General features: G+C 43.0%; 1 protein-coding gene and 1 long non-coding RNA gene across 4 annotated transcripts in view; both read left to right on the top strand.

The window, feature by feature from the left end:
* The window catches only part of RBKS (ribokinase), a 78,900-nt gene extending 57,379 nt beyond the window's left edge, over nt 1-21,521 (top strand). For all 3 annotated transcript variants that reach the window (XM_083604620.1, XM_083604618.1, XM_083604621.1), the window contains exon 8: nt 21,029-21,521. In XM_083604620.1, coding sequence (XP_083460746.1) covers nt 21,029-21,202 — 174 coding nt within the window. In that variant the 3' untranslated portion in view covers nt 21,203-21,521. The remainder of the gene's footprint in view (nt 1-21,028) is intronic.
* On the top strand, nt 18,625-20,558 carry LOC310758428. The gene is made up of 2 exons (XR_014545773.1): nt 18,625-20,095; nt 20,134-20,558. It is a non-coding gene; the product is annotated as an uncharacterized lncRNA (long non-coding RNA).
* Nucleotides 21,522-23,575: the final 2,054 nt, after the last annotated feature.

Here is a 23,575-nt window from a genome sequence, read left to right as displayed (position 1 = left end):
AGTTGCACTAACTATTTAGAAATCAGAGATGTATAATAGTCTGGATCCTCAAAACCAGTTGACACTTCCAAAAAATGTATGCTTTATCGCTGTGCCTGTTCCCAAGTCTGTTAAAAAATGAGACCTTTCCTATCTTCCGGGTGATTGATGGGCCTTGAGAATGCAAAGTGTTACAGAGATTACAAGAATTATCAGGCTACAGAGCTCTTTTTAGGTCAATGTACAGAAGGGAGGGGAGAGATTGCCCAGGATTGATAGTTGCCTATCTCTTTAGTTCTTTCGCAAGGTACACCACAAGCTAGATAACTCTCCAGATCCCTGTTCTGCTTTGATCTTGAATGGCTTTGTGGAGTAGGATGTTTTCAAGACACTCTATCTGGGCTCATCTCTCAGGAATGCATGGGGTTAACAGTCAGCACCATTTAATCGTTTGCAAATAACCCATCAGGAAATCTGTCAGGAAGTGGGTACAAATTCCTGAGGATTGATGCAAAGTATTGCACTAGCATACTTTCCTAGCAACAGTCCATGGTCTGGTTGTGTCTGACTGATATACATGCCCTCCACAGATATGAAGGACAATGTAGTAGCTGCCTAACTGTGGAGTTCTAACAGAAATCCAAATATTTGACTATACTTGAACCAATCTGAAGTCAATAAAATATATAACAATGTGAGCTCTTGAAAGATAAATAGATCTCCAGCAACCTGCAGGTAGGGAAAAAAACATGAAAAGTAAAACCATGTCTGTGGTGCCTTGGGCTGATGGGATTTGTAGTCCAAAACAACTATCTGTGGTGCATTTGAAACAGCTTGTAAGCGATCACAGGGATCAATATCAATTGGCAGGAAGTTATTCTCAGTTGTTTTATTGAAGATTCAGTGCAGTTTGACGTTGGCATTGTTGCCGGAAATATCCGAGGGCTCCCTTGGACAAAAAGTAAAGACACCAACCAGGATAACTTGGAGCAAAACAGCAGCCTGTAGGCTTGGCCTTTATTGAACTGTTGCAACAGGGTGTTCCCCTCACTTGCAAGAGAGAGGAAAGACCCAGAAAAATAGTGTGCAAGGTCTTATAAAAACTTTTTGAAATTCCCCTCCTCTAGGTCAAGCCCACCCCCAGAAACATCATGCATACATTACAGAAAGGAGGGGTTGAGGGAGGAGTTGGTGGTAACCTGAGTGTCTTGTCACCTGGCTAGTTCCTCCTTTCCCCCCTCCCCATGAGTCACTTCCAGGAGACAAAGGGGAGTTTGCAGTTTCCTGCCCCCAGAGGGAAGATCTGATCATTGTCCATTGTTTCAGTCCATGCTGAATCCACTCCCATATGCAACTTCTTTGTGATCTTGATTGTCTTCTGTCTGGGATCATCAGGGTTGGCATAGCAACTGGGCAGGGCTCCTGTGGATGTGCTGAGACGGTGAAGGGATTATGGCTGACCAGGACCAAGGCACCCCCCTTTGATAGTTCTTGTCATATGGAGTAAAATAAAATGGAACAGTGCAAATCCGATGTATGGTTGATTTTCTATGAATTTATAACAGAAATGTGGCGAATGTAGTGTGTGAGTGTGTGTGTGTGAAGTTTGTACAAACAGAATGATTGGGGTGGGGGGGTTCCTGCTACAGCATGAATCACTTTAAGTAAAGATATGCATGTCATATTTGCAGATGCTAGAAAATTGGGTGGAATGACAGGTGCTGCAGTGATTCAAAAATAATCATAATAAACTGTGTGAGTAGTAATACAGAATTTTGCTATCGCAAATATAACGATATCAATGACCGAAAAGCAAAAAAGAAGAGGTTAAAGGAACTGAAGAAAAGAATGAGAGAACAGGAAGGAACAAAAAGAGGGAGAAGAGCTGTTGGCCGAGGCCATTGAAAGAAAAATTGAGAAGTGGATTGTCAGAATTGAAATAGACCAGGTGCATGTTTTACCTTCTACTGTTGAGGAATGAAACAAGTTGAAACATAATTTATGGACACTTTCCTTGGGTCCTTTGGCTATGAAACTACACAAGCCTATACTAGGAATGCTTTAAAAGTAAAGAACTAAGTGGTGAAAGAGCACAAGGACATACAGCTACAGGAGACCAACAAAACATGGTGGTGTTGTGGATTTAATCTCCGTTCCACCATACTATGTCAGCCTTCCCAAAATATCTATTTTTTTTTTGTTATGCAGGTAAACCTGCCACTGGAAATATTGAACAGTGCAAACTCTGATTAAAGTTGTTTGTGCCACTAAAAAAAAAACAACCAGCACCCATGTAGCCAAAATACTGTATGTGTGATAAAATACATCATGAGATGTATGCAAAGTTAAATATATAATGCAAAGTTAGACAAGGTGCAAACTTTTGCATGATATCTTCTGATATTTGGGGACGGGAGCAGCTCTGCAGGGCACTGGAGCCCCATCAGAAACCGGCTTCAGACACGCCTCTGGGTTCAAAAGTTTTAGGCCAGGGTAGGTCACCTCAGGACTTGATGTCAAATGTGGTCTACCAGGCCTCTCAGCCTGATCCTCAAAATTCTCCTCAGGCCACAGCCCTCACAGGCCCTACTTTGCACCCAATTGTTTTTGCCTGACTAGAATTGCACCCTTGGACCGCGATGATTCCTCCCTCTTGTCTGGATGGAAGATAAAGAGGGGTGTGTGATTGTGTGTAGAAACTAGTCTACTGCACAAAGCTAAATTTTACATTTGTTGCTGTGCCTGCTCTTGCCTCTGACCCCCACTGCCACTGGCAAGTGACCCTTGGAAAGTGAACCATCATGGGGGAACTGCCCCCATTCCTGTTTTAGTCATTGCCCCACGCACTTTCAACCATTTCTGCAGAGCCGAAAAGCCTAGAAGTGTACATTATAAAAATAAAAATAAAAGTGTGCTTCTGAGGAAGCTAGATTATGTGCCTGTACTGCTCTTCTCTGGAAAAACTGCAGTTAGCAGTGTTTCACATTGATCTGACTTCCAGATCTGATACCCAGACTGCACTTTACATGCAAGTGTTTAACTGCCATTACAAACACACATTTGTATTTGTTGGGGGAGAGACACTGGAACTAATTGTATCCCTCTCTTGTCTGCTGATCACTCCCATCAAAGCCAACTTTTCCATGAACACACATGGACACAGAAAGGATAGAACAGTATCATTTAAAGTAAATTTCCTTTCTTTTTTTCTGCTGCATTTTCCACAGAGTGCAGTGGCTCTGGTCTTGTCCACGACTTTATTACATCACTTCGTTAAAGCTGTCATTTTCCCTTGATGTTTTTAAATATATTTCATCCCTTTCAGCATTTGCTATCATTTTAAATGCAATTAGTGCGACAAAGCAGAAAAAGTACCTAAATCGACAATTGGGGTCACCAGAGCAGAATTTGACTTGCACATTGATTTCACACTTTTGGATTCCAGTTCCACATTCTTTTTTAAATGACTGATGAATATTATTAGAGATTTGCACAATGACTCTTCCCTAAGAGGAAATAACTCTGAAAAAGAGGTTGGCAGAGGTTGCCACTGCTGGCTTGAGTGTTGTTGTTGAGGGAACATGTAGCATACCCTTATCTTTGCAGTCCAAAGTGTCCTTTTGGCAAAGTGTTTTATTTTGTACAATGAAGAATATCCTTTTATTTTTAAAGTGGACTGGCTGGCAAGTTCTTCACAGAGGGGAAGTAAGGCTGTCCCATAAGACTATTTCCAGTTATAATGCACTTGTCCTTAAAGAGCTTCTTAGACTGTTATATAAAGCCATCATGGCTTCATGAGCCACTGACTAACCCATTATATTTGCAGTTTGTACATGTTTGAGTTCACTCAGCTTTGTCCCTCACAAGTCTATTCCGCCTAACATTTCAGAATTCTGAGAAGCCAAAAGGCTGTGTGCCCATTTGACAGTGGAAGTCAAAGATCACCTTACCTCACCTTCAGGGGGAAGTAAGAAGAGACTGCTGGATCCGGCCACTGGCCCATGTAGTCCAGCATCCCTTTCTCCCAGTGGCCAACCAGATGCCCATGAGAAACCCACAAGCAGGATTGAGCAGAAGAGCATTCTCCTCTCCTGTGTTTTCCAGCCACTGCTATTCAGGAGCACTGCTGCCTCCAACCATGAAGGCAGAACATGGCCATCATAGCTAGTAGCTGTGATGGGATGGTGAGCTGCTTGTGCGTAAAATCCTGATCCCTCAGAGTTTGGCTAAGTTCCCAAACCTCTGTCTGTGATGGAGCTCCTTAAGCATGGCTCCATCAATCGCTCGTTGAATCGGACAGTGGGCGTTTACGGAACTTCTTCCAGCATAAAAGCTCCTTAACGGAAACGCGTCTTCTGGACTCTCGGCGTGACAGTTTCCGCCGAGGAGTGGGTGTCCCTACGGGAGGTCCTGAAACCTCTCCACTGTTCTCGCTTGAAGTATCTCTGAGCCCTCCCTCCGACTCACTTTCCCTTGTAACTCCACTTCTCCCCCTGCTGGTCCCCTCCTCCGCTGAGTGGTCTCTCTCACCCTCCATGAGCCCTTTCACCTCCTTCGTCTCAGATGACAGTTCCCTGACATCCACCTCCCCTCTAGGGCCCCCTTCACCCCCTTCCCTCCCCTCCTCTGCGGGAGGCGAGGGAGCAAAACCCCTGAAGGAACCTCCCTCATCTTCCGAAGTTTCGAACACTTCCCTCCACCTTTTGCTGTTCCCGGTTTCCAAGTACTCCTCCTCCTCGGAGTCTGTACCCCCTTCCAACTCCGATTCCCTGAATCCCTCCAGTTCCTCCTCATCGTCGGTGGTGCCAAAGTACTCCCTCCGGAACCTCGCTACTGTCTGAGGTTTCCTGGGGAACCTTTGGTGGAACGTTTCGATCAAGACCTCGTCATGGACCTCTGCCTTCACCCAGGTGTTTTCCGACTCCGGTTCCCCTTCCCACGCGACCAAATACTCCACCTGATTACCCTTCCACCTGGAGTCGATGATTTCCGCCACATAGTTGCGGCTTTCCCTTTCTTCTATGGCTGGCCCCCGTGTGGACACCCCTTCACCTTCCCCCCTGTATGGTGACAGTAATGACCTGTGGAATACTGGGTGCAGTTTCATGTGGTTCGGTAACCGGAGTCTGAAAGCCACTGGGTTGACCTGTTGGATGACCTCAAATGGTCCCAATCTTTTGGGTCTCAATTTCTTGCAACTCCCCTTGAACGGCAACCCTTGGGTTGATAGCCAGACCCGACTCCCCACCCTAATTGTTTCACCTTCCCTTCTGCTCTTGTCTGCCTGCCTCTTATATTCTTCTTTGGCCCTTTCTAAGTTGTGTTGGAGTTGACGATGGATCGCTTCCATTTCTTCTACAAAAAGTTCAGCGGCCGGAACACTCCATCTCTCTCCTCCTTCCCCTGGAAACGCCCTGGGGTGGCACCCATAATTAGCCAAAAAGGGGCTCATCCCTGTGGACACATTCTCTGCATTATTGTAAGCAAATTCCGCTAGTGCCAACTTTTCGACCCAATCGTTTTCTCTGTCATTGACATAACACCTCAGGTATTGTTGAAGGATACCGTTTGCCCTCTCCGCCTGCCCATTGGTCTCAGGGTGCCTGGCAGTCGAAAAGTTGACCTCTACGTGCAACAAGCTCATAAGCTTCCTCCAGAATCTGGACGTGAACTGTTTCCCTCTGTCGGAAACCAGCCTCAAGGGGGCGCCATGCAGCCTAAAAATATGTTCTACAAACAATTTTGCTGTCTCTTCCGCCGTGACTGCATGTGAGCAAGCTACAAAGTGACCCATCTTAGTTAACTGGTCTACTACGACTAGTATGGCGGTTTTCCCCTGGGATTTGGGCAGATCAGTCATAAAATCTATCGACACCGCCTCCCACGGTCGTTCTGGTGTGGGTAACGGTTCTAATAACCCCGCTGGTGCCCGCCTTTCTCCTTTGGCTCTCTGGCATTGGTCACACCTTCTCACATACTCCCGTACATCCTCCCTCACCTTGGGCCACCAAAACTCCCTGGTCACCAACCACATGGTCTTGTGTTGCCCAAAATGCCCCGCTGTGGGATTGTCGTGCAGCTGTTTGAGTACTCTCCCCCTCAATTCCCCTTCGGGTATATATAGCGCCCCTTTGTAATACAATGCCCCGTTTCTTTCTTCAAAACCTCCGGGGTCTTCTCCCTCTCTCCTTAAACCTCTGAGCTTCTCCTGGGCGTACTCATCATTTACCGTTCCCTCTACCAGTTCTCTTTGCCCCACCCAGGCCGCACCACACACCCAGTGGTCCTCTGGGATAATATGTCTCTCTTCTGGCGCTCCCTCCCCCTCCAAATATTCAGGTTTGCGAGAGAGAGCGTCCGCTCTGATGTTTTCTGGACCTGGCACATAGCAGATTTCAAAATGGAATTTGGAGAACTCCTGGGCCCATCTCACTTGTCGTTGGTTGAGCACTCGTGCCGTTCTCCAATACTCCAAATTCTTGTGGTCCGTACACACTTGCACCTTATGCTGTGCGCCAATTAGTAAGTGTCTCCATCTCCGGAACGCTTCGTGAATGGCGAGTAGTTCTCGGTCATATACCGTGTAATTCCTCTCGGATTTGTTCAGCTTACGCGAAAAGAAGGCACACGGTCTCCATTCCGACTTATTGCTCCCTGGCTGAAGCAGCACCGCCCCCACCGCCCGGTCTGAGGCATCAGTTTCCACTCTCATGGGTTTTTGTAAATCCACATGCAGGAGCTGTTCTTCCGAAGCGAATGCCTTTTTCAATTCCTCAAAAGCGTGCTCCGCCTCCGCCGTCCAAACGAATTTCTTCTTGCTGCTTAGACAGTCCGTGATGGGAGCCGTTAAGTGGGCAAAGTTCTTGATGAATTTACGGTAAAAGTTCCCAAACCCTAAGAACCTTTGCACATCTTTTTTCGTTTTCGGTGTCTTCCATTCCAGCACCGCCTGTACCTTGCCTGGATCCATGGCTAATCCCTTGTCTGATAAGCGGTACCCCAGGAATTCCACCTCCTTGGCGTGGAACTGACACTTCTCCAATTTCACCCACAACTGGTTTGCTTGCAGCTGGCTCAGCACTTCCCTGACATCCTTTACATGCTGCTCCTCATTCTCTGAATATATCAGCACGTCATCGAGGAAGGCCACGCAATTCTTGTAGAGCAAAGGTCCCAGTACATGGTTCATGAGCGATTGAAAACAGGCGGAGCCTGCTTGTAATCCAAAGGGCATAACGAGATATTCGAAAGCCCCTAGGGGGGTGAACATCGTTGTCTTCCATTCATCCCCCTTCTTTATTCGTATCAGGTTGTACGCTCCTCTCAGGTCCAGTTTCGTGAATATCTTTCCCTTCCTCACCCTGGTCAAAATGTCATCAATCCTGGGCATGGGGAAAGTCACTGGTTCTGACACGGCATTTAGCCGCCGGTAGTCCACGATCAATCTCGGTTTATCCGTGTGTTTTTTGTCCACAAAAAACACTGGGCTGCCCCCCACCGCTCTGGACTCTCTGATGAAACCTCTCTTCAGGTTTTTGTCAATAAACTCCCTCAACTCCTGCATTTCCCTGTCTGACATGGCGTACAGCTTGCCCACGGAGAGCTGGGCCCCAGGGACCAGGTTAATTTGGCAGTCAAAGTCTCTATGCGGTGGTAGTTTATCTGCTTCCCTTTCGCTGAAGACCTTGCTCAGGTCAGCGTATTGTTTGGGCACCTTCCCTTTGTCCGCCACTTCCATCCCTGCTAGGGAGGCTTTTGCCCCTTCTGGCACCTTTCCCTCTTTGCAGTGTTCCAGGCAATGTGCTGACCCAAAGGAGACCACTCTCTGATGCCAGCCCACTAGCGGGTCATGCAACGCTAGCCAGCTCATTCCCAAAATGACTGGCGCCCCTCCCAGGGTGGCTACATTGAACGCTATCCTTTCAGTGTGCCTTGCCACCCTCATAACCATTGGGACGGTCTGTAGGCTAACTTCTCCCCCCAACAGCTCCCTCCCATCGATCGTGGTGACCTGCAGGGGGTTGCTTAAAGGGAGTGTCTGTATCTGGTGTTCAGCTGCAAACTCCTTGCTCATAAAATTACAGGAGCTGCCTGAGTCCAACAGCGCCTTGGTCTTTAGTGGGTATCCGTTTGCCAGCTCTAGCAGCACCTCTATTACTAGAGCTGGTCTTGGAGGTTCCGGAGTGGGCACTTTTACTGCTCCTTGGCCTGTCTGCAGTGCCCTGACAGTGGCAGACAGGCGTTGGCTTTTACTGGCTCCTGGACTTCCTCCTCCTTCCCCCCAACAGCTCCCGCCATCCCTTGCCATTCCTTTCTTTGCGGGCAGACTCTGGCAAAGTGACCTGGCTGCTGGCAGAGGTAACATTTCTTGGCGCTCTTTCCCTCCTTCTTCCTCCCTTCACTGGGATTTGAAACTGCGCGCGCGCGCGCTGTTCCAACTTCCATCGGCTCTCCGGGCGGGAAACTGGGTTCTGGAATCTCTGGAATGCGGAAATCCCTCCAACGCTCTCCTTTCCCCTCCCGCTTCTCCAAGGCTCTTGCCTCCTGGCGCGCTCCAATGGTCAGGGCTGATTTGGTCAGCTGGTCCATAGACTCCACCCTGGGCGCCCGGGAAAGTTCGTCTTTCACCGCCGAAGAAAGCCCCTCTTCAAAGAGCATTTGAATGGGTTCCGCCGATAGGTCCCACCCCAATTTATGTATCAACATTGTAAACTCAGTCCAGTACTCACGAACCGATCGGCTCCCCTGTTTGCAAGCCATCAATTGTCTGCGCACCAGTCCCTGTTCAATCTCGCTGGAAAACATCAAATCCATGGCGCGAAAAAACTTCCTCGCGTCCTTCAGCATGTCACTATTCCCTGCCATCAGGGGCCGGACCCAGTCTCTCGCCCCCCCCTTCGAGATGGCCAATCACAAACGCCACTCGCGATGCCTCATCGGGAAAGTCGTTAAACTGCAGTTCGAGAGCATACTGCATCTCTGTCCTAAAGGCTTGGTAGTTCCTGGGGTCCCCCCCAAACTTCTGCACCATTCCTGGCATCTTTCTTGCTAGTGTAGCGCCTTTTGCCTTTTCTGCATCCTGCGCCCTCCTTTCTTCTAGCCTCGCCATTTGCATTGCTAGCTGGAGTTCCAAAACTCTGTACCTTTCTTCCAGAGTTGGACCTTCTCCAGCTCCTGCTGCTCCTCCGGCTCCGGCTGGGTTGCTCATGATGCCTCTCTGCACAAGCTGCTTTCAGGGACTGTCCGATTGCTGTGATGGGATGGTGAGCTGCTTGTGCGTAAAATCCTGATCCCTCAGAGTTTGGCTAAGTTCCCAAACCTCTGTCTGTGATGGAGCTCCTTAAGCATGGCTCCATCAATCGCTCGTTGAATCGGACAGTGGGCGTTTACGGAACTTCTTCCAGCATAAAAGCTCCTTAACGGAAACGCGTCTTCTGGACTCTCGGCGTGACAGTTTCCGCCGAGGAGTGGGTGTCCCTACGGGAGGTCCTGAAACCTCTCCACTGTTCTCGCTTGAAGTATCTCTGAGCCCTCCCTCCGACTCACTTTCCCTTGTAACTCCACTTCTCCCCCTGCTGGTCCCCTCCTCCGCTGAGTGGTCTCTCTCACCCTCCATGAGCCCTTTCACCTCCTTCGTCTCAGATGACAGTTCCCTGACAGTAGCCATCAAGAGCCCTCTCTCCCATGAATTTGTCTAATCCTCTTTTAAAGGTTTGTGGCTGTCACCGTATCCTGTGGGAGCAAGTTCCATATGTGCTGCGTGAAGAAGTATTTTCCTTTTACCTTTAAAGGAGGGCCATAGCTCAGTGGTAGAGCATCTGTTTTGCATGCAGAAGGGTCCCAGGTTCAATCATCAGCATCTTCAGATAGGGCTGGGAGTGACCCGTCTCTGTAACTGTGGAGAGCCACTGGCAGCCAGCGTAGCAGGCAATAGTGGGAAGACAGGCGAACTAATATCAGTGTACTGGAAGAACCAAAGATCACCAGTGTTGAAGCAATGATTCTTCAACATCAACTTTGTTGGACTGGTCATATTGTGTTGATGCCTGATTATCGTCTTCCAAAGCAACTACTCTATTCCGCACTTAAAAATGGAAAAGCGTAATGCTGGTGGTCAACAAAAGCGATTTAAAGACTGTCGCAAAGCAAATTTTTAAAAATGTAGTATAAACACCAACAATTGGGAAACACTGGCCTGTGAGCGCTCCAGTTGGAGAACAGCCTTTACCAAAGGTGTCATGGGCTTTGAAGACATTTGAACTCAGAACGCAAAGGAGAAATGTGCTAAGAGGAAGGCATGTTTGGCAAATGCACACCATGATCAATTCCCCCCCCCCCGACTTCCGGAGTCGGCGCCATCGGCAATGGCGGATTCCCTCTAACTTTGAGGGAGTTAGCTCCGCGGAAATCGGGTCTTGCCGCTACGGCGAAGCGGGGACCCTTCAAAAAACCACAGGCGGGTGAAGCCTGTGACCATGGGACTCGGCGGGCACCTTCAGCGCCCCCCCAATCTGCAAAGGAACCCAGCTGAGGGCTCCGGAGCGAAACGGGGCGAGTGGCGCGGTGCTGAGAGTCAATTGCTTCTTCCGTGGAGTGAAGCCGCACAGCTGTTGTCGGAGAGCGCTGACTTTTTTCCTGTGACAATTCGGCTATCAAAACAACTACCGTGAGTAGGTTGAACTTAAAGATTTGAAAATAAGGGAAGAAAAAGTACTAATTTGGCACTGAAACGGGAAGGTGTAAACAGGAAGTCCGCCTTCCGTTTCTTGTAAACAGATCAAAGCAAAGACCATCTAAACTAAGACCTGGAAAATCGCTTTAAAAGGACTTAAATCCTAACATCAAGACAAGAGATCTCCCTCCCCGAGTTGCAGGAGAGGGGAGGGAAGAGGGAGACGTATTTTTGCCTGCAATAAGAGAGGATAAGAAACAAAGACCACCGCTTAATGCCTGGGAACGGGCTGTCAAGTGTCAATAAGATTGCCGCACTGTGAATCGCGCTGTTTATGGATATTGTAACCTTTTGACAGTTAACTCTGCAAGAGAGATACTTTGATTCTGACTGGTTTCTCCGGACTTTAAGGAACTGTAAAGTAACTGAAATTGAAATTGAAACGGTTGTTTATTTTGTTAAATGGGGGACTTGGAAAAGTTACTTTAATGCAACAAGAATTGACTGTTACTGTGTCCCCCTAGAGGAACTTTGAAATTGTTACAACTGGCCAGGGGATTTTCCACTTTAAACTGGCCAGGGGAATTTTCCATAGCAAAACAAACTCCGGCCGTGGGATTGACCTTGAGCTTCAGATAAAGTGTTATGGCAGACTTGCCTCAGGAAAAAACAACAAGATCTGGTAAAATTCGGCAGCAGCGAAGAGCATCAGCATCTGGCCCTTCTGCACCACCAGGGGCAGCATCTATTCAAGTTGGGCCAAAAGGAATGGCATCTGAAGATGTTTTAGCTGTGGCATTAGGCAAAATTAATGAATCTTTGGAAAAACTGAGTAAACAAGTAGCTGAAGCAACAACTATAATTGACCAAAACACTACAAGCATCAATAATTTGGGACAGAAGGTGAACTCTAACACAGAATCTATCGAGAAATTGCTGCAGGAATCTACTTTGACTCGAAAGACAGCTGAAGAAGCAAAGGAAAAAGCACTGGCCGTAGAGGAAAAGATACCACCGATATGTAGGCAACTTGAGGACCACAGGTCGATGTTATCTATGATTGAACTGAAGGAAAGACAGACAAATTTAAGGATCAGGGCGGTACCTGAACTTGAGAAAGATAACCTAAGTGACTTTCTTATGCAGGAATTTGCAGACTTTTGGAACCTAGATTCAGAGAAGCAAGATATCAAGATAGTAAGCGCTTTCAGGCTTGGAAGAGGGGGGAGAAAGAACAGGGTGAGAGACTGTTTGATTACCCTCCGAACAAAAGAGGAGAGAGAAAATACTGAGTCTGCATTTTCAGAAGACCTTGGAAATACATCAATCAAGAGTGGAGATATTTAAAGACATTCCGAAATACCTTCTGGACCTTAGGTCTAACTACGGAGATCTGGTGACCCTGTTGAGAAGTAATAGAATTCTTTTCAGGTGGGAATTCCCTCAAGGCCTATCTTTTACTTTCAAAGGAAGAAAGATAAAAATAAGATCAGTGGATGATAAAGAAAGATTTTTGAAAGATTACAGAGAAGATTTGCAGAAAGAATCTGAAGAAGAGTTAAGAGCATTAAAACCAGGAATACTAGACATAGCATCACTATCCTTTGGATTGGACAACTCAGAGAAAGTGATACCACCGACAGAACAAGAACAATTGCTGGGTGCAGTTGGAGGAAAAGTAAAGTAACCACGCCATCGCTCTGCAACTATTAAGTTGGAATATTAATGGTTTTAACTCCTCGGAGAAGAGGAAAAAAGTTTTTCATTTATTGAAAAAGGAACAATTGGACTTGATTTGTTTACAGGAAACACATGTGATAAGGCTACATAGGAAAGTATTGATTAATAAAAGACTGGGTCAAGAGTTCATTTCATCGGATAAGGTTAAAAAAAGAGGAGTAGTGATTTATGCAAAAGAGAGCCTATCACCGAAATTTATTTTTAAAGATGACCAAGGAAGATTCGTGGCAATTGAAATTCAAACACAAGGAGAGAAATTTTTGATAGTAGGAGTTTATGCACCAAATGAGGGGAAATCTGAATTTTTTAAAAAGTTGCATGAGACATTGCTGGACTATATGGATTACAACATTATCATGATGGGAGATATGAATGGAGTGGTATCCACAAATATGGACAAGGCACAGAGACAGGTAGTTACTAAGGATGGCAGACTACCAAAAACCTTTTTTGAGATGACTGACAATATGGACTTAATTGACATCTGGAGAACAAAGAATCCATTGGGTAGAGAGGGAACTTTCTTCTCTGAAGCCAAAATGACATGGACAAGAATTGACCAAATCTGGATAACTAGAGGACTGGCTCCTAAGACTCGAAAAGTGGAAATTTGCCCTAAAACTTGCTCCGACCATAATGCTGTGAAAATGGAAATGAAACTAACACCAACTGGTTCCTTCAGATGGAGGATGAATGACACCTTGTTTAGAGACGAAGAGGTTACTAAGAAGGCCCAAAAAACCTTGAGAGGCTATTTTGAGATAAATATGAGCACTACCATTGAAAAAAGAGTAATCTGGGACGCAAGCAAAGCGGTTATGAGGGGGTTTCTAATTCAACAGAATGTATTAAAGAAGAGAACTCAAAATGAGAAAAAAGACAAAATTTTGGAAAAAAAGAGGGCGAGAAGAAACTGAGAGCGAAACCAAAGTCACAAGAGATTCTGAGAGAAATAAAGTTATATCAAGTCCAATATATGAAAATGATGAATCAGGAAATAGAATGGAAAATTAAACAGATGAGACAAAGGACATTTGAATCGGCTAATAAATGTGGAAAACTGTTAGCTTGGCAAATGAAAAAAAGATTCCACTGGATTCTGAATATTCTTTCCTTCCACTTCCAAATTAGTAATGGTGTAAGAATATTCAGTGAAAGAATGGTGAAAGAATATTCAGAATCCAGTGGAAATTAGAAAATGTTTCCAGAGGTATTTTAAACAGTTATATACACAAGGGCCACAGAAAGAGATTGATATAGACCAGTTTTTAAAAACAAATGGATTACAAAAAATCTCTCAAGAAAACAAGTTAATGTTGAACCATAAAATCACAGAACAGGAGGTAGAAGGTGTCATCCAGAATATGCAGCTGGGCAAATCTCCAGGGCTGGATGGCTTAACCTCAAAACACTATAGATCTTTGAAAGATTGGATAATTCAACCACTAAAGGAGGTTTGTAATGAAATTTTGGAGGGGGAAAAAGCGCCATAGTCGTGAAAGAAAGCTTATATTACACTTATACCGAAAACTGAGTCTGAAAAGACACAACTTAAGAACTACCGCCCCATATCCCTGCTTAACGTGGATTACAAAATTTTTGCAGACATTTTGGCTAAAAGATTAAAAAAAGTATTAGTGGAGGAGATACATAAAGACCAAGCTGGCTTTCTCCCGGGCAGACACTTGTCTGACAATACGAGAAATATAATTAATATTTTGGAAAAACTGCAAGTGAATATTAATACTAAAGCAGTCTTAATATTTGTGGATGCGGAGAAAGCTTTTGACAATATCTCTTGGAGTTTTATGAAGAAAAATCTTCAGGGGATGGGGGTTGGTCAAAGTTTTGAAAATGGTATAGGTGCAATTTACTCAGAACAAAAGGCCAAACTAATTGTTAACAATGTGGTAACAGAGGAATTTAAGATAGAGAAAGGGACACGACAAGGCTGCCCAATTTCCCCATTGCTCTTTATTTCAGTCCTGGAGGTTTTGCTAAATATGATCAGAAGGGACCGTCTGATTAAAGGTATACAGGTCGGAGCCAAACAGTACAAATTGAAAGCTTTTGCAGATGACTTAGTACTGACGCTACAGGAGCCAGAATCGAGTACTAAAAGAGTATTAGAACTGATTCAAGAATTTGGTCATGTGGCAGGATTTAAGTTGAACAAGTTAAAAACTAAGGTTCTTGAGAAAAACTTAACACCGATTGAGAAAGAGAGGTTTCAGAAGGAGACAGGTTTAACTTTGGTAAAGAAAGTAAAATACCTGGGGGTTAATATGACCGTTAAGAACTTAAATTTATTTAAAGATAATTATGAGAAATGTTGGTCAGAAGTGAAAAAGGATTTAGAAATATGGTCAAATTTGAAGCTTTCCTTGTTAGGTTGAATTGCTGTTATAAAGATGAATGTATTGCCAAGAATGTTATTTTTGTTTCAATCATTGCAAATTTTGGACAAAATGGACTGTTTCAAGAAGTGGCAGAGAGACATTTCTAGATTTGTTTGGCAGGGCAAGAAGCCCAGAATAAAATTTAAAATACTAACTGATGTAAAGGAAAGAGGTGGATTTGCCCTGCCAGACCTTAAACTCTATTATGAATCAGCAGCATTCTGCTGGCTGAAAGAATGGCTGCTTCTTGAGAACACAGACATTTTGGATTTAGAAGGTTTTAATAACGTTTTTGGGTGGCATGCATATTTGTGGTACGACAAGGTTAAAGCACACAAAGCATTTAAAATCCATATTGTCAGGAAAGCATTGTTTAATGTCTGGATAAGATATAAGGACCTACTTGAAAATAAAACCCCAAGGTAGTTGTCACCGATGGAAGTGAAGGCTCAGAAAAAGCTCAATATGGAGGCCAAATGGCCGAAATATTGGGAAATTCTGGAACAAGAAGGAGACAAATTGAAATTGCAGAGTTTTGAGAAACTAAAAGATAAAGTGCGAGACTGGCTTCATTATTATCAAATAAGGGAGGCTTACAATTTGGACAAAAAAATTGGCTTCCAGGTGGAAAAATCAAAATTGGAAACAGAACTATTAGACCCTAAAACTAAGATACTATCAAGAATGTATAACTTGCTGTTGAAATGGAATACTCAGGATGAAACGGTTAAATCTGCTATGATTAAATGGGCACAAGATGTTGGACATAACATTATGTTTGCTGACTGGGAACAGTTGTGGACCACAGGTATGAAATTCACGGCATGTAATGCCTTAAGAGAGAATATTATGAAAATGATATACAGGTGGTACATGACACCAGTCAAGCTTGCAAAAATCTATCATTTGCCCGATAATAAATGTTGGAAATGTAAAGATAGTGAAGGTACATTCTTTCACCTTTGGTGGACGTGCCCAAAGATTAAGGCTTTCTGGGAGATGATATATAATGAAATGAAAAAGGTATTTAAATATACCTTCTTGAAGAAACCAGAGGCCTTTCTCTTGGGCATGGTCGGCCAATTGGTGTTAAAGAACTTTCTTTATGTACGCTACAACAGCAGCAAGAATACTCATTGCAAAGTACTGGAAGACACAAGATTTACCCACTCTGGAAGAATGGCAGATGAAGGTGATAGACTATATGGAACTGGCAGAAATGACTGGCAGAATCCGAGACCAGGGAGAAGAGTCGGTGGAAGAAGATTGGAAGAAATTTAAAGATTATCTACAGAAACATTGTAAAATTAATGAATGTTAAAATGATGTCGGAATGAAATGAAGCGGTTTTAGCAACAATGTTAAAAAGGAATATGTAAAAAAAGGATTGCTAATAGATGAAAATATAAAGTTATAATATGTTAAGATAAAGAATTAAGATAAAAACAAAGAGGGAAAGGATTTGCTGAATTAACCATTTGAAATGGAATACAAAAAAGGGAGGTGAGAGGAGGTCAGGGAAACAAGTAAATGAAAGGCAGGACATTGAAAGATGGATTTACTTTTAATTGTTTCTTTTTTCTTTTTTTATTCTGTATTTTGTATTTTTTGTTTTCTTTTTTCTATTTTTTTTATCACTTTTGTAACTTCTTTTGAAATTTAATAAAATATTATTTTAAAAAAAATAACACACACACCCCGAACCAATGTCCCCAGTGTGGAAGGACGTGTGGATCTAGAATTGGCCTCCACAGTCACTTACAGACTCATTGTTAAAACCGTGTTTATGGAAGACAATCTTACTAGGCTACGAGTGATCACCATAGAAGAAGAAGGGAGTTAGATGGACCAAAAGTCTGACTCTGTATAAGGCTGACCAACATTTTGTGCCGGTATTGATTCAAGGCCATTAGGAAAGACATCACCTCTCCAGAGTAATTGAGAAAGAAGGTGGGATTTTAATTTATTTTATTTATTTTATTTTATTTAAAACATTGCCCTTTATGATTTTGTCTACGCATTTAAAAAAAATAAAAATTGCAGCTAAGCAAGTGGCCACCAGCAAATATTGTGGGAAATGCATTCCATAATTTTGTGGTTTCCAAAAATTCCCTTTCGTCAGTCTTGAACCTGCTGCAAAGGAATCTTGACATGAAAATCCAGCTGTTCTTTTGAGACAGAGAATAATTTCTCTCTGTACACATATTCCACATCTTTGTAAACTGTTCTTTCATTTTAAAAGCACAGGCATATTGGACTTTCCCCACAGGGAAATTGTCAGGGTGCCTATCTGCACCCCACGACTCCAACCAGAATTCTCAGGGAATTCCAGAAATGGTGAGGGAAATAGGTGTCTCCCAACAATTCTCAACACTCTTCACAAACTACATTTCCCAGGATCCTTTGGGGAAAGCCGTGGCTGTTCAAAGTGGTATGATACAGTGGAGATGGGGCCTTGGTCATGCTTAGAACAGAACCATTGGACTCAGTGAGATTTGTTGTTGCAAGGCTGCAGAATGTTTTTCACCCCAAGGGCCACATTTGCTTCTGGGCAATCGTCCTATACACCCACCCATCTCTAACCTCCATCCAAGTAAGCAAGAAGCATTATTAGACTGCGAGGACACATTCCAAAACACAGGCCAAAACACTCATGGCTTGAAGCAGGGTTGATGAGAAGGTGCAGCCTGGAGAGAGCCCCAAAGGCTACTCAGAGGCCTGTTAGGGCTGCATTTTGCCCCTGGGTCTGAGGTTCCCCACTCCTGTGTTAGTGGAAGGTGGATCAAGTTTTCGTGGAGGGTTAACTAAAACAGTGGCTCCCACTGTCCAAATTTGCTTGGCATGGTGACCCATCATTCTATTATCACATGAATTTTGGACTTTTAGTCTTCAGCAGCTGTCAGTTTCATGCATCTTAAATGTAAGTTTGCCTATTTATAACCATTACCCAAGGCATCCAAATTTACTTAACGCCTCTATTAAAGTAGAAATCTTTGAACTATTTATAGTACTTAGAAAGTTATTAACAGTTTTTAATGGGAATGTAAGAATACCAGTCTTCTAATTGCAAGATATTGCTTCCTAAGTTATAAAAATCTGGTCCAAAAAATATGGTTACACAAGTGGTGTTAAATATAACAAACTGAATATTTAAAATAGTTTTTTCCAGAATAAAGCCAATTTGGGCAAGTAATAGTGGGATGGCTGAGCTTGCTTTTTGACAATGTGTAGGGTTTGATAGTTGTCAGGCATAGCCTTATTGATACATAGCCTTTTATTTCATCTTCATAACAGTCTCTGCAGAAAAACCTGCTTCTCAAAAATCTGTACCACCAAATGAAAGCACAAGCATTTCTTAAGCCACAAGCTTACTCAATAGTAACTAAGTTGTGTCTCTCTCTCTCTCTCTCTCTCTCTCTCTCTCTCTCTCTCTGTGTGTGTGTGTGTGTGTGTGTGTAAAATGAAGCCAAAATTCAGAAAACCTCACACACAAAAATTGTCTTTGAAGGTCAAATCACATGGCTTTTCGATAAGCTGTTCCTTTTGAACAGATAAAAACTTTGTGGCATCAGCTGCAAATGGGATTTCCACCCACTCAAACATCTCTGTTTCTTCAGCAGAAAAGTTGTGGACAAATTCTGACTAAGCAGTTCCCAAGTGTTAACACAATCATTTCCTACATTTGGTTACAAGTGTCAACACAGCATTATAATATGACGACAAATCAAAAAGTTCTAAGAGGTAATATCATGCAAGTTGAGGATGAAAAGCAAGAATTGTTTGGGGTTTATTTATGTAGCCTGCCTGCTGTCTACTTGCTCAGGCTGAGAACTAAAAGATCGCCTCCTTCCCCTTCTCTGGTTATAAGGGCGGAGGGTGCCTTGGTAGTTCCACCACCCTCAGACACAAGGGTGGTGGCGGCCCAGCAGAGTGCATTCATTGAAGGGATCCCAAGGGTCATCTAGTCCAACCCCTGCAATGGAGGAATCTCAACTAAAGCATCCATGGCAGATGGCCATCCAACCTGTTTAAAAACCTCCAAGGAAGTAGAGCCCACCACCTTCCAAGGTAGTCCATTCTACTGTCAAACAGCTCTTAGCATCAGAAAGTTCTTCCTGAAGTTAAGTCGGAATCTCCTTTCTTGTAACTTGAAGCCATTGGTTTGGGTCCTACCCTCCAGAGCAGGAGAAAACAAGCTTATTCCATCTTCCACGTTACAGCCCTTTTAGACATTTGAAGATGGCTATCATATCTCCTCTCTCTCTCCTCTTTTCCAGGCTAAACATACCCAACTACCTCAACCCTTTCTCATCAGGCTTGGTTCCCAGGCCCTTGATCACCCTCCTCTACACATTCTAGCTGGTCAATATTCTTAAATTGTGTCACCCCAAACTGGACACAGTACTCTAGGTGTGGTCTGACCAAGGCAGAATAGATTACTACTATTACTTCCCTTGAGCTGGACACTATATTTCTGTTGATGCAACCTGGAATAGCATTAGCTTTTCTGCCGCATCAATGAGTGCTAGTAGGGACAGGAGGCAGCCAGCACAGGGCTTACATTTCCAGCTGTATAAACTGAAGGAAGCAGAAGTGCATCAAACAGCCTTTTAGAACCCGCAGCTGTACAGCAGCACAGCTGGATTTCAGAATTAAAGAACTACACATGGAAAGCAGGACGAAGGCACTTCTGCTACAAACTTGGTGGGTGGGTAGGCACATATTAATACATTGGGCTGCAGAACTTTAAAGACTAAGGATGACTCCTAGAAAGTAACCAGGGGAATGTGGGTTGTACAAGTTTGAAGTCTGAAATACGTTTGTATTTGTATTGCTTCTCCTTAATAAAGCACCTTGAAGACTAATCTTGTACAGATGCCACTAATGTGAGAGGTTGCTAATCTTTTCACTAAGCCACTGTTTCATATTTGTCCCTGCTACTCACATTATATCTTGCAGATTTGTACTGCCATTGGGAGAATGAATGTTCAATGAATGGTGATCATTTGACACAAAATTTTGTGAATAAGAACATAATACGTAAGGAGAGCCCTGCCGGATCAGACTAAAAAAAACAACCCACCTAGTCCAGCAGCCTGTTCTCACAACTTGCTGAAAATTCAAAAAATTAACTTTTTCATATGTGATAGTAATGTAAGTAAGAAAAAAGACAAGCATATGAAAATTTTCAGTAGCACATTCCACTGCATCTTTTATTACTATTGGCGTATGTGAAGGCATCTTTACAATCCGAATGTGAAGAATTTCTTGCAGGTTAGGAGCAGCAAGAATTCTGTGCAAAAAAGTGGGGACAACCTACTACCCTCTCTATTAAAGTATGAGAACTTGTTACAATGGCTAGGTTAACTCATTATCTTAGAAGTAAGGGAAGCAAACAAAGCCAACATCATCTTATGGATGGATAAACTTCATTTCTCATTGTAGCAGGAGGTAGGTCTCAAGCACAAAGCTGTTGAGTTACAGTATTTTAATATGTAATCAGAGGTTGAAACTTTATTACGATTTATAAAACATTTATGAAAATTGTATAACATAGAATAAGCCAATCCATCAGAATAGGAGAAAGAATACTTGTGATTTTGTCACATAGCTGTCATGGGTAGCAGCCACTGATCACTTTATTCTCCATGTCCACAAGCTCAGAAATATACCAGTGAATTTAAGTCACTTATACGCGAGAGCCAACATTTACTTCTGTGTTCTTAAGGTAGGGAAATAAACGCCCTCCCACCGGATGTCAAAAACAACTCCCAGATTTTTAGAAGACATCTGAAGGCAGCCCTGTTTAGGGAAGCTTTTAATGTTTAATAGAGTATTGTATTGTATTGTATTGTATTGTATTGTATTGTATTGTATTGTATTGTATTGTATTGTAATATTCTGTTGGAAGCCGCCCAGAGTGGCTGGGGAAACTCAGCCAGATGGGTGGGGAATAAATAAATAAATATAATAATAATATTCAACAAGTGTCTGAAAATAGTAATCCAAGATTACTGTAATTACAGTAATCACTGTTTATATGCCGTCACCAAATTCTAGCCATTCACTGCAGAGCACGCATGTACATAAATGTATTTTCATAAAATCCGAATTTAAATGTATATTCAAACTCAGATTTCATGAAAATACTTATTTGTATAGGCAAACTGCTTCCCTTTGGAGGACTTTCTACGTAACTACGTTTGAAGGAGCAGTAACTTTGGTTTCTCTCTTTCAGGGAGCAGGTGACAGCTTTGTGGGGGCACTGGCTTTCTACCTGGCCTACTATCCCAACCTGCCTCTAGAAGAAATGCTGGGGAACAGTAACTTCATTGCGACGATTAGTGTCCAAGCAACAGGGACACAGGCTTCCTATCCCTATAGAAAGGACTTGCCCCAAGACCTATTCTAACCTGTCCACTGCACTGTCACAATGGTGGTCCACTGATTTTCAATTTGTAAGATAATGTATAATTTCAACAATTTCTACATATATCTGAAATGAGACAACTGTATCGAACACATTCTTATACTTAGGTCCTGGCCCCTAATAAGGTGTGCAGGGTACCATTCACTGCAGGGTCATTCCAGGACACTGTGAAATACTTGACTTCAGATCTGTGAATGAGACACTCCCATTCCTCAGTTAAGGGATGTGAAGAAATGCAGTTTGGTTTGATGTTGTTATGATGCCTTAATTATAATAAATGTTTCACAAAATAATTTATGAAGTTGTGATTTCAAAATGGAAAGGTTTTTTTTTAAGAATAAAACTTCTTAGATAACTGAATTTTCTTTGTTGGAAAACACAGCTGACAAATTTAGAAACAACGTTGTTCAGTGTTTACACTGGATCTGCTAGCACAACAAATACTTAACGAAAGGCTAGCTGACCAGGCAATGGAGTACTGTAGCAGCTCGCTCTGTCTGTCTCTCTGTCAAGTATATACATATATTTGGAAGGGCTGCTTTAGGCAAAATTAATTAGCTGTTCCAAAAAAAAGCCTTCAATGTAGTTGAATTTAATACTGGTTTCACTGGAAACATTTTCAAGTATGACAAGATGCTTGGATATAATTATGTACCCAGTAAGCTGTAGCTGTAAAGGAACATCCGCTTGAAGTTGGCTGCTGATTATTTGTGTGCCTTCTGTGGTTGGATGCCTAAGAAAACTTTGGAAATGTTCGACTAAGGTCCTACTAGAAGTTTTAATATTATTGCTATGTGAAACAAACATTTCAAGACTGCAGGCAGTTCCACAGTGGTGTTGAAATGAAACACACAGAGACAAGGGAATTTGATTTTTTTTTTAAATTGAGAGCTGTAAAATTAACTATAAATATGTTGCTGCTTATGATGATCCATGGCTAGACACCAAAAACTTTCTTTTTCTACATTGTTCTCTTTCACAATGGTCTTCAAATTACAGGAGACAGCCATTTCAGTCCATTTCCTCTCCTTTCTGAGAACACTACGGGGCTAGCATTTCCTCCTATGAGTGCGCCTCATGTATGAATCAATCATTTTTGCCAGTTGTCGTCTACAGGGAACGGACCTTTTTCAGCTCTTTGAAGAGGACACGCTGTTTAACTATAGACAGAAAATGAAAGAAAGTTAGTTTAGGTTTTCAAAAGGCCTTATCAAACCTACATACCTGACCACTGACCAGCTCAGTCACGTGCATCTTGCCATGTGAAAATTAACACTTTCATCAGTAGAATCACAAATGTCTGTGTACAAATGGAATCACTTTCAATTTTGAATTTTTTTGGAAGCATGAATAATCAACACCAGTTTAAAAAAACAGCAGAGCAGTCAAAAATACAGATGGGTATCTGTTCTTATGAATTAGAACACTGCAGGGGGGAAAACAGAATTTTACTATTGTCTCCTTTTAAAACAAGGAAGAAAACATAGTCTGTGTTTACAATTCTAGTCCAGTTTACATCACTGACATACTTGGGGCTGCCTCTCAAAATGGTTTGGAAGCTTCAGCTGGTGCAAAATTTGAAGGCCAAGTTGCTCACCAGAACAAGACAGTTTGAGAATATAATGCCAATCCTGGCTGCCAATTAGTTTCTGGGCCCAATTCAAAGTGCTGGTGCTAACCTATAAAACCTTACATAGCTCAAGACCTCAATCCCTGAGCCTCTCCCCATATTAACAGACCCAGACCTGCAGTCGTCATCCGAGGCCCTTCTCTATGTCCCCCATCTCTGAGAGGTTCGGTGGATGAAAATACAAGAATGGGTCTTTTTTCTGGTGGCTCCCCGTCTGTAGTATGCTCTCCCCCCCACCCCCCGAGGTTCACCTGGTGCCATCATTACATGTCTTTAGGCGCCAGGCAAAAACATTCCTCTTTAGGCCTTTGGACATTAAATAATCTATGACTGGTTAAATATGAGAGGACCGTTATTATGATTCTTTAATTTTTATGTTGTGTATTGTTATGCTCTGTATTATTATTTTTTATTATGCTGCGTAAATTATGTTCTTAATGTTGTACACTGCCCAGGGATCTTCGCATAAAGGGTGGTATGTAAATTAATAATAGTAACTTCTAAAATAACTTTCTCAATTGCCTTATACAAGCAATGAGACCTGCAGTTCGTTCTAGCTAAACATACCCACATCCTCTTCATATTCATCTTTAATGTGCATGTTCCTAACTCTTTAAATGCTGAGTCTAATATGGCCCACCGGGGCAGGGGCAGTTGCACAAGGAGCAAGGCAGATGACCAGCTCCTGAATTTCTATTTACAAAGCTGATCAATATTGTCTACTG

Source organism: Podarcis filfolensis (genome assembly GCF_964270895.1).
Source record: "Podarcis filfolensis genome assembly, chromosome: 3".
NCBI classification, from domain to species: domain Eukaryota; kingdom Metazoa; phylum Chordata; class Lepidosauria; order Squamata; family Lacertidae; genus Podarcis; species Podarcis filfolensis.
Note: the sequence above shows the minus strand (reverse complement) of the source record. Positions and strands in the feature narration are given on the sequence as shown.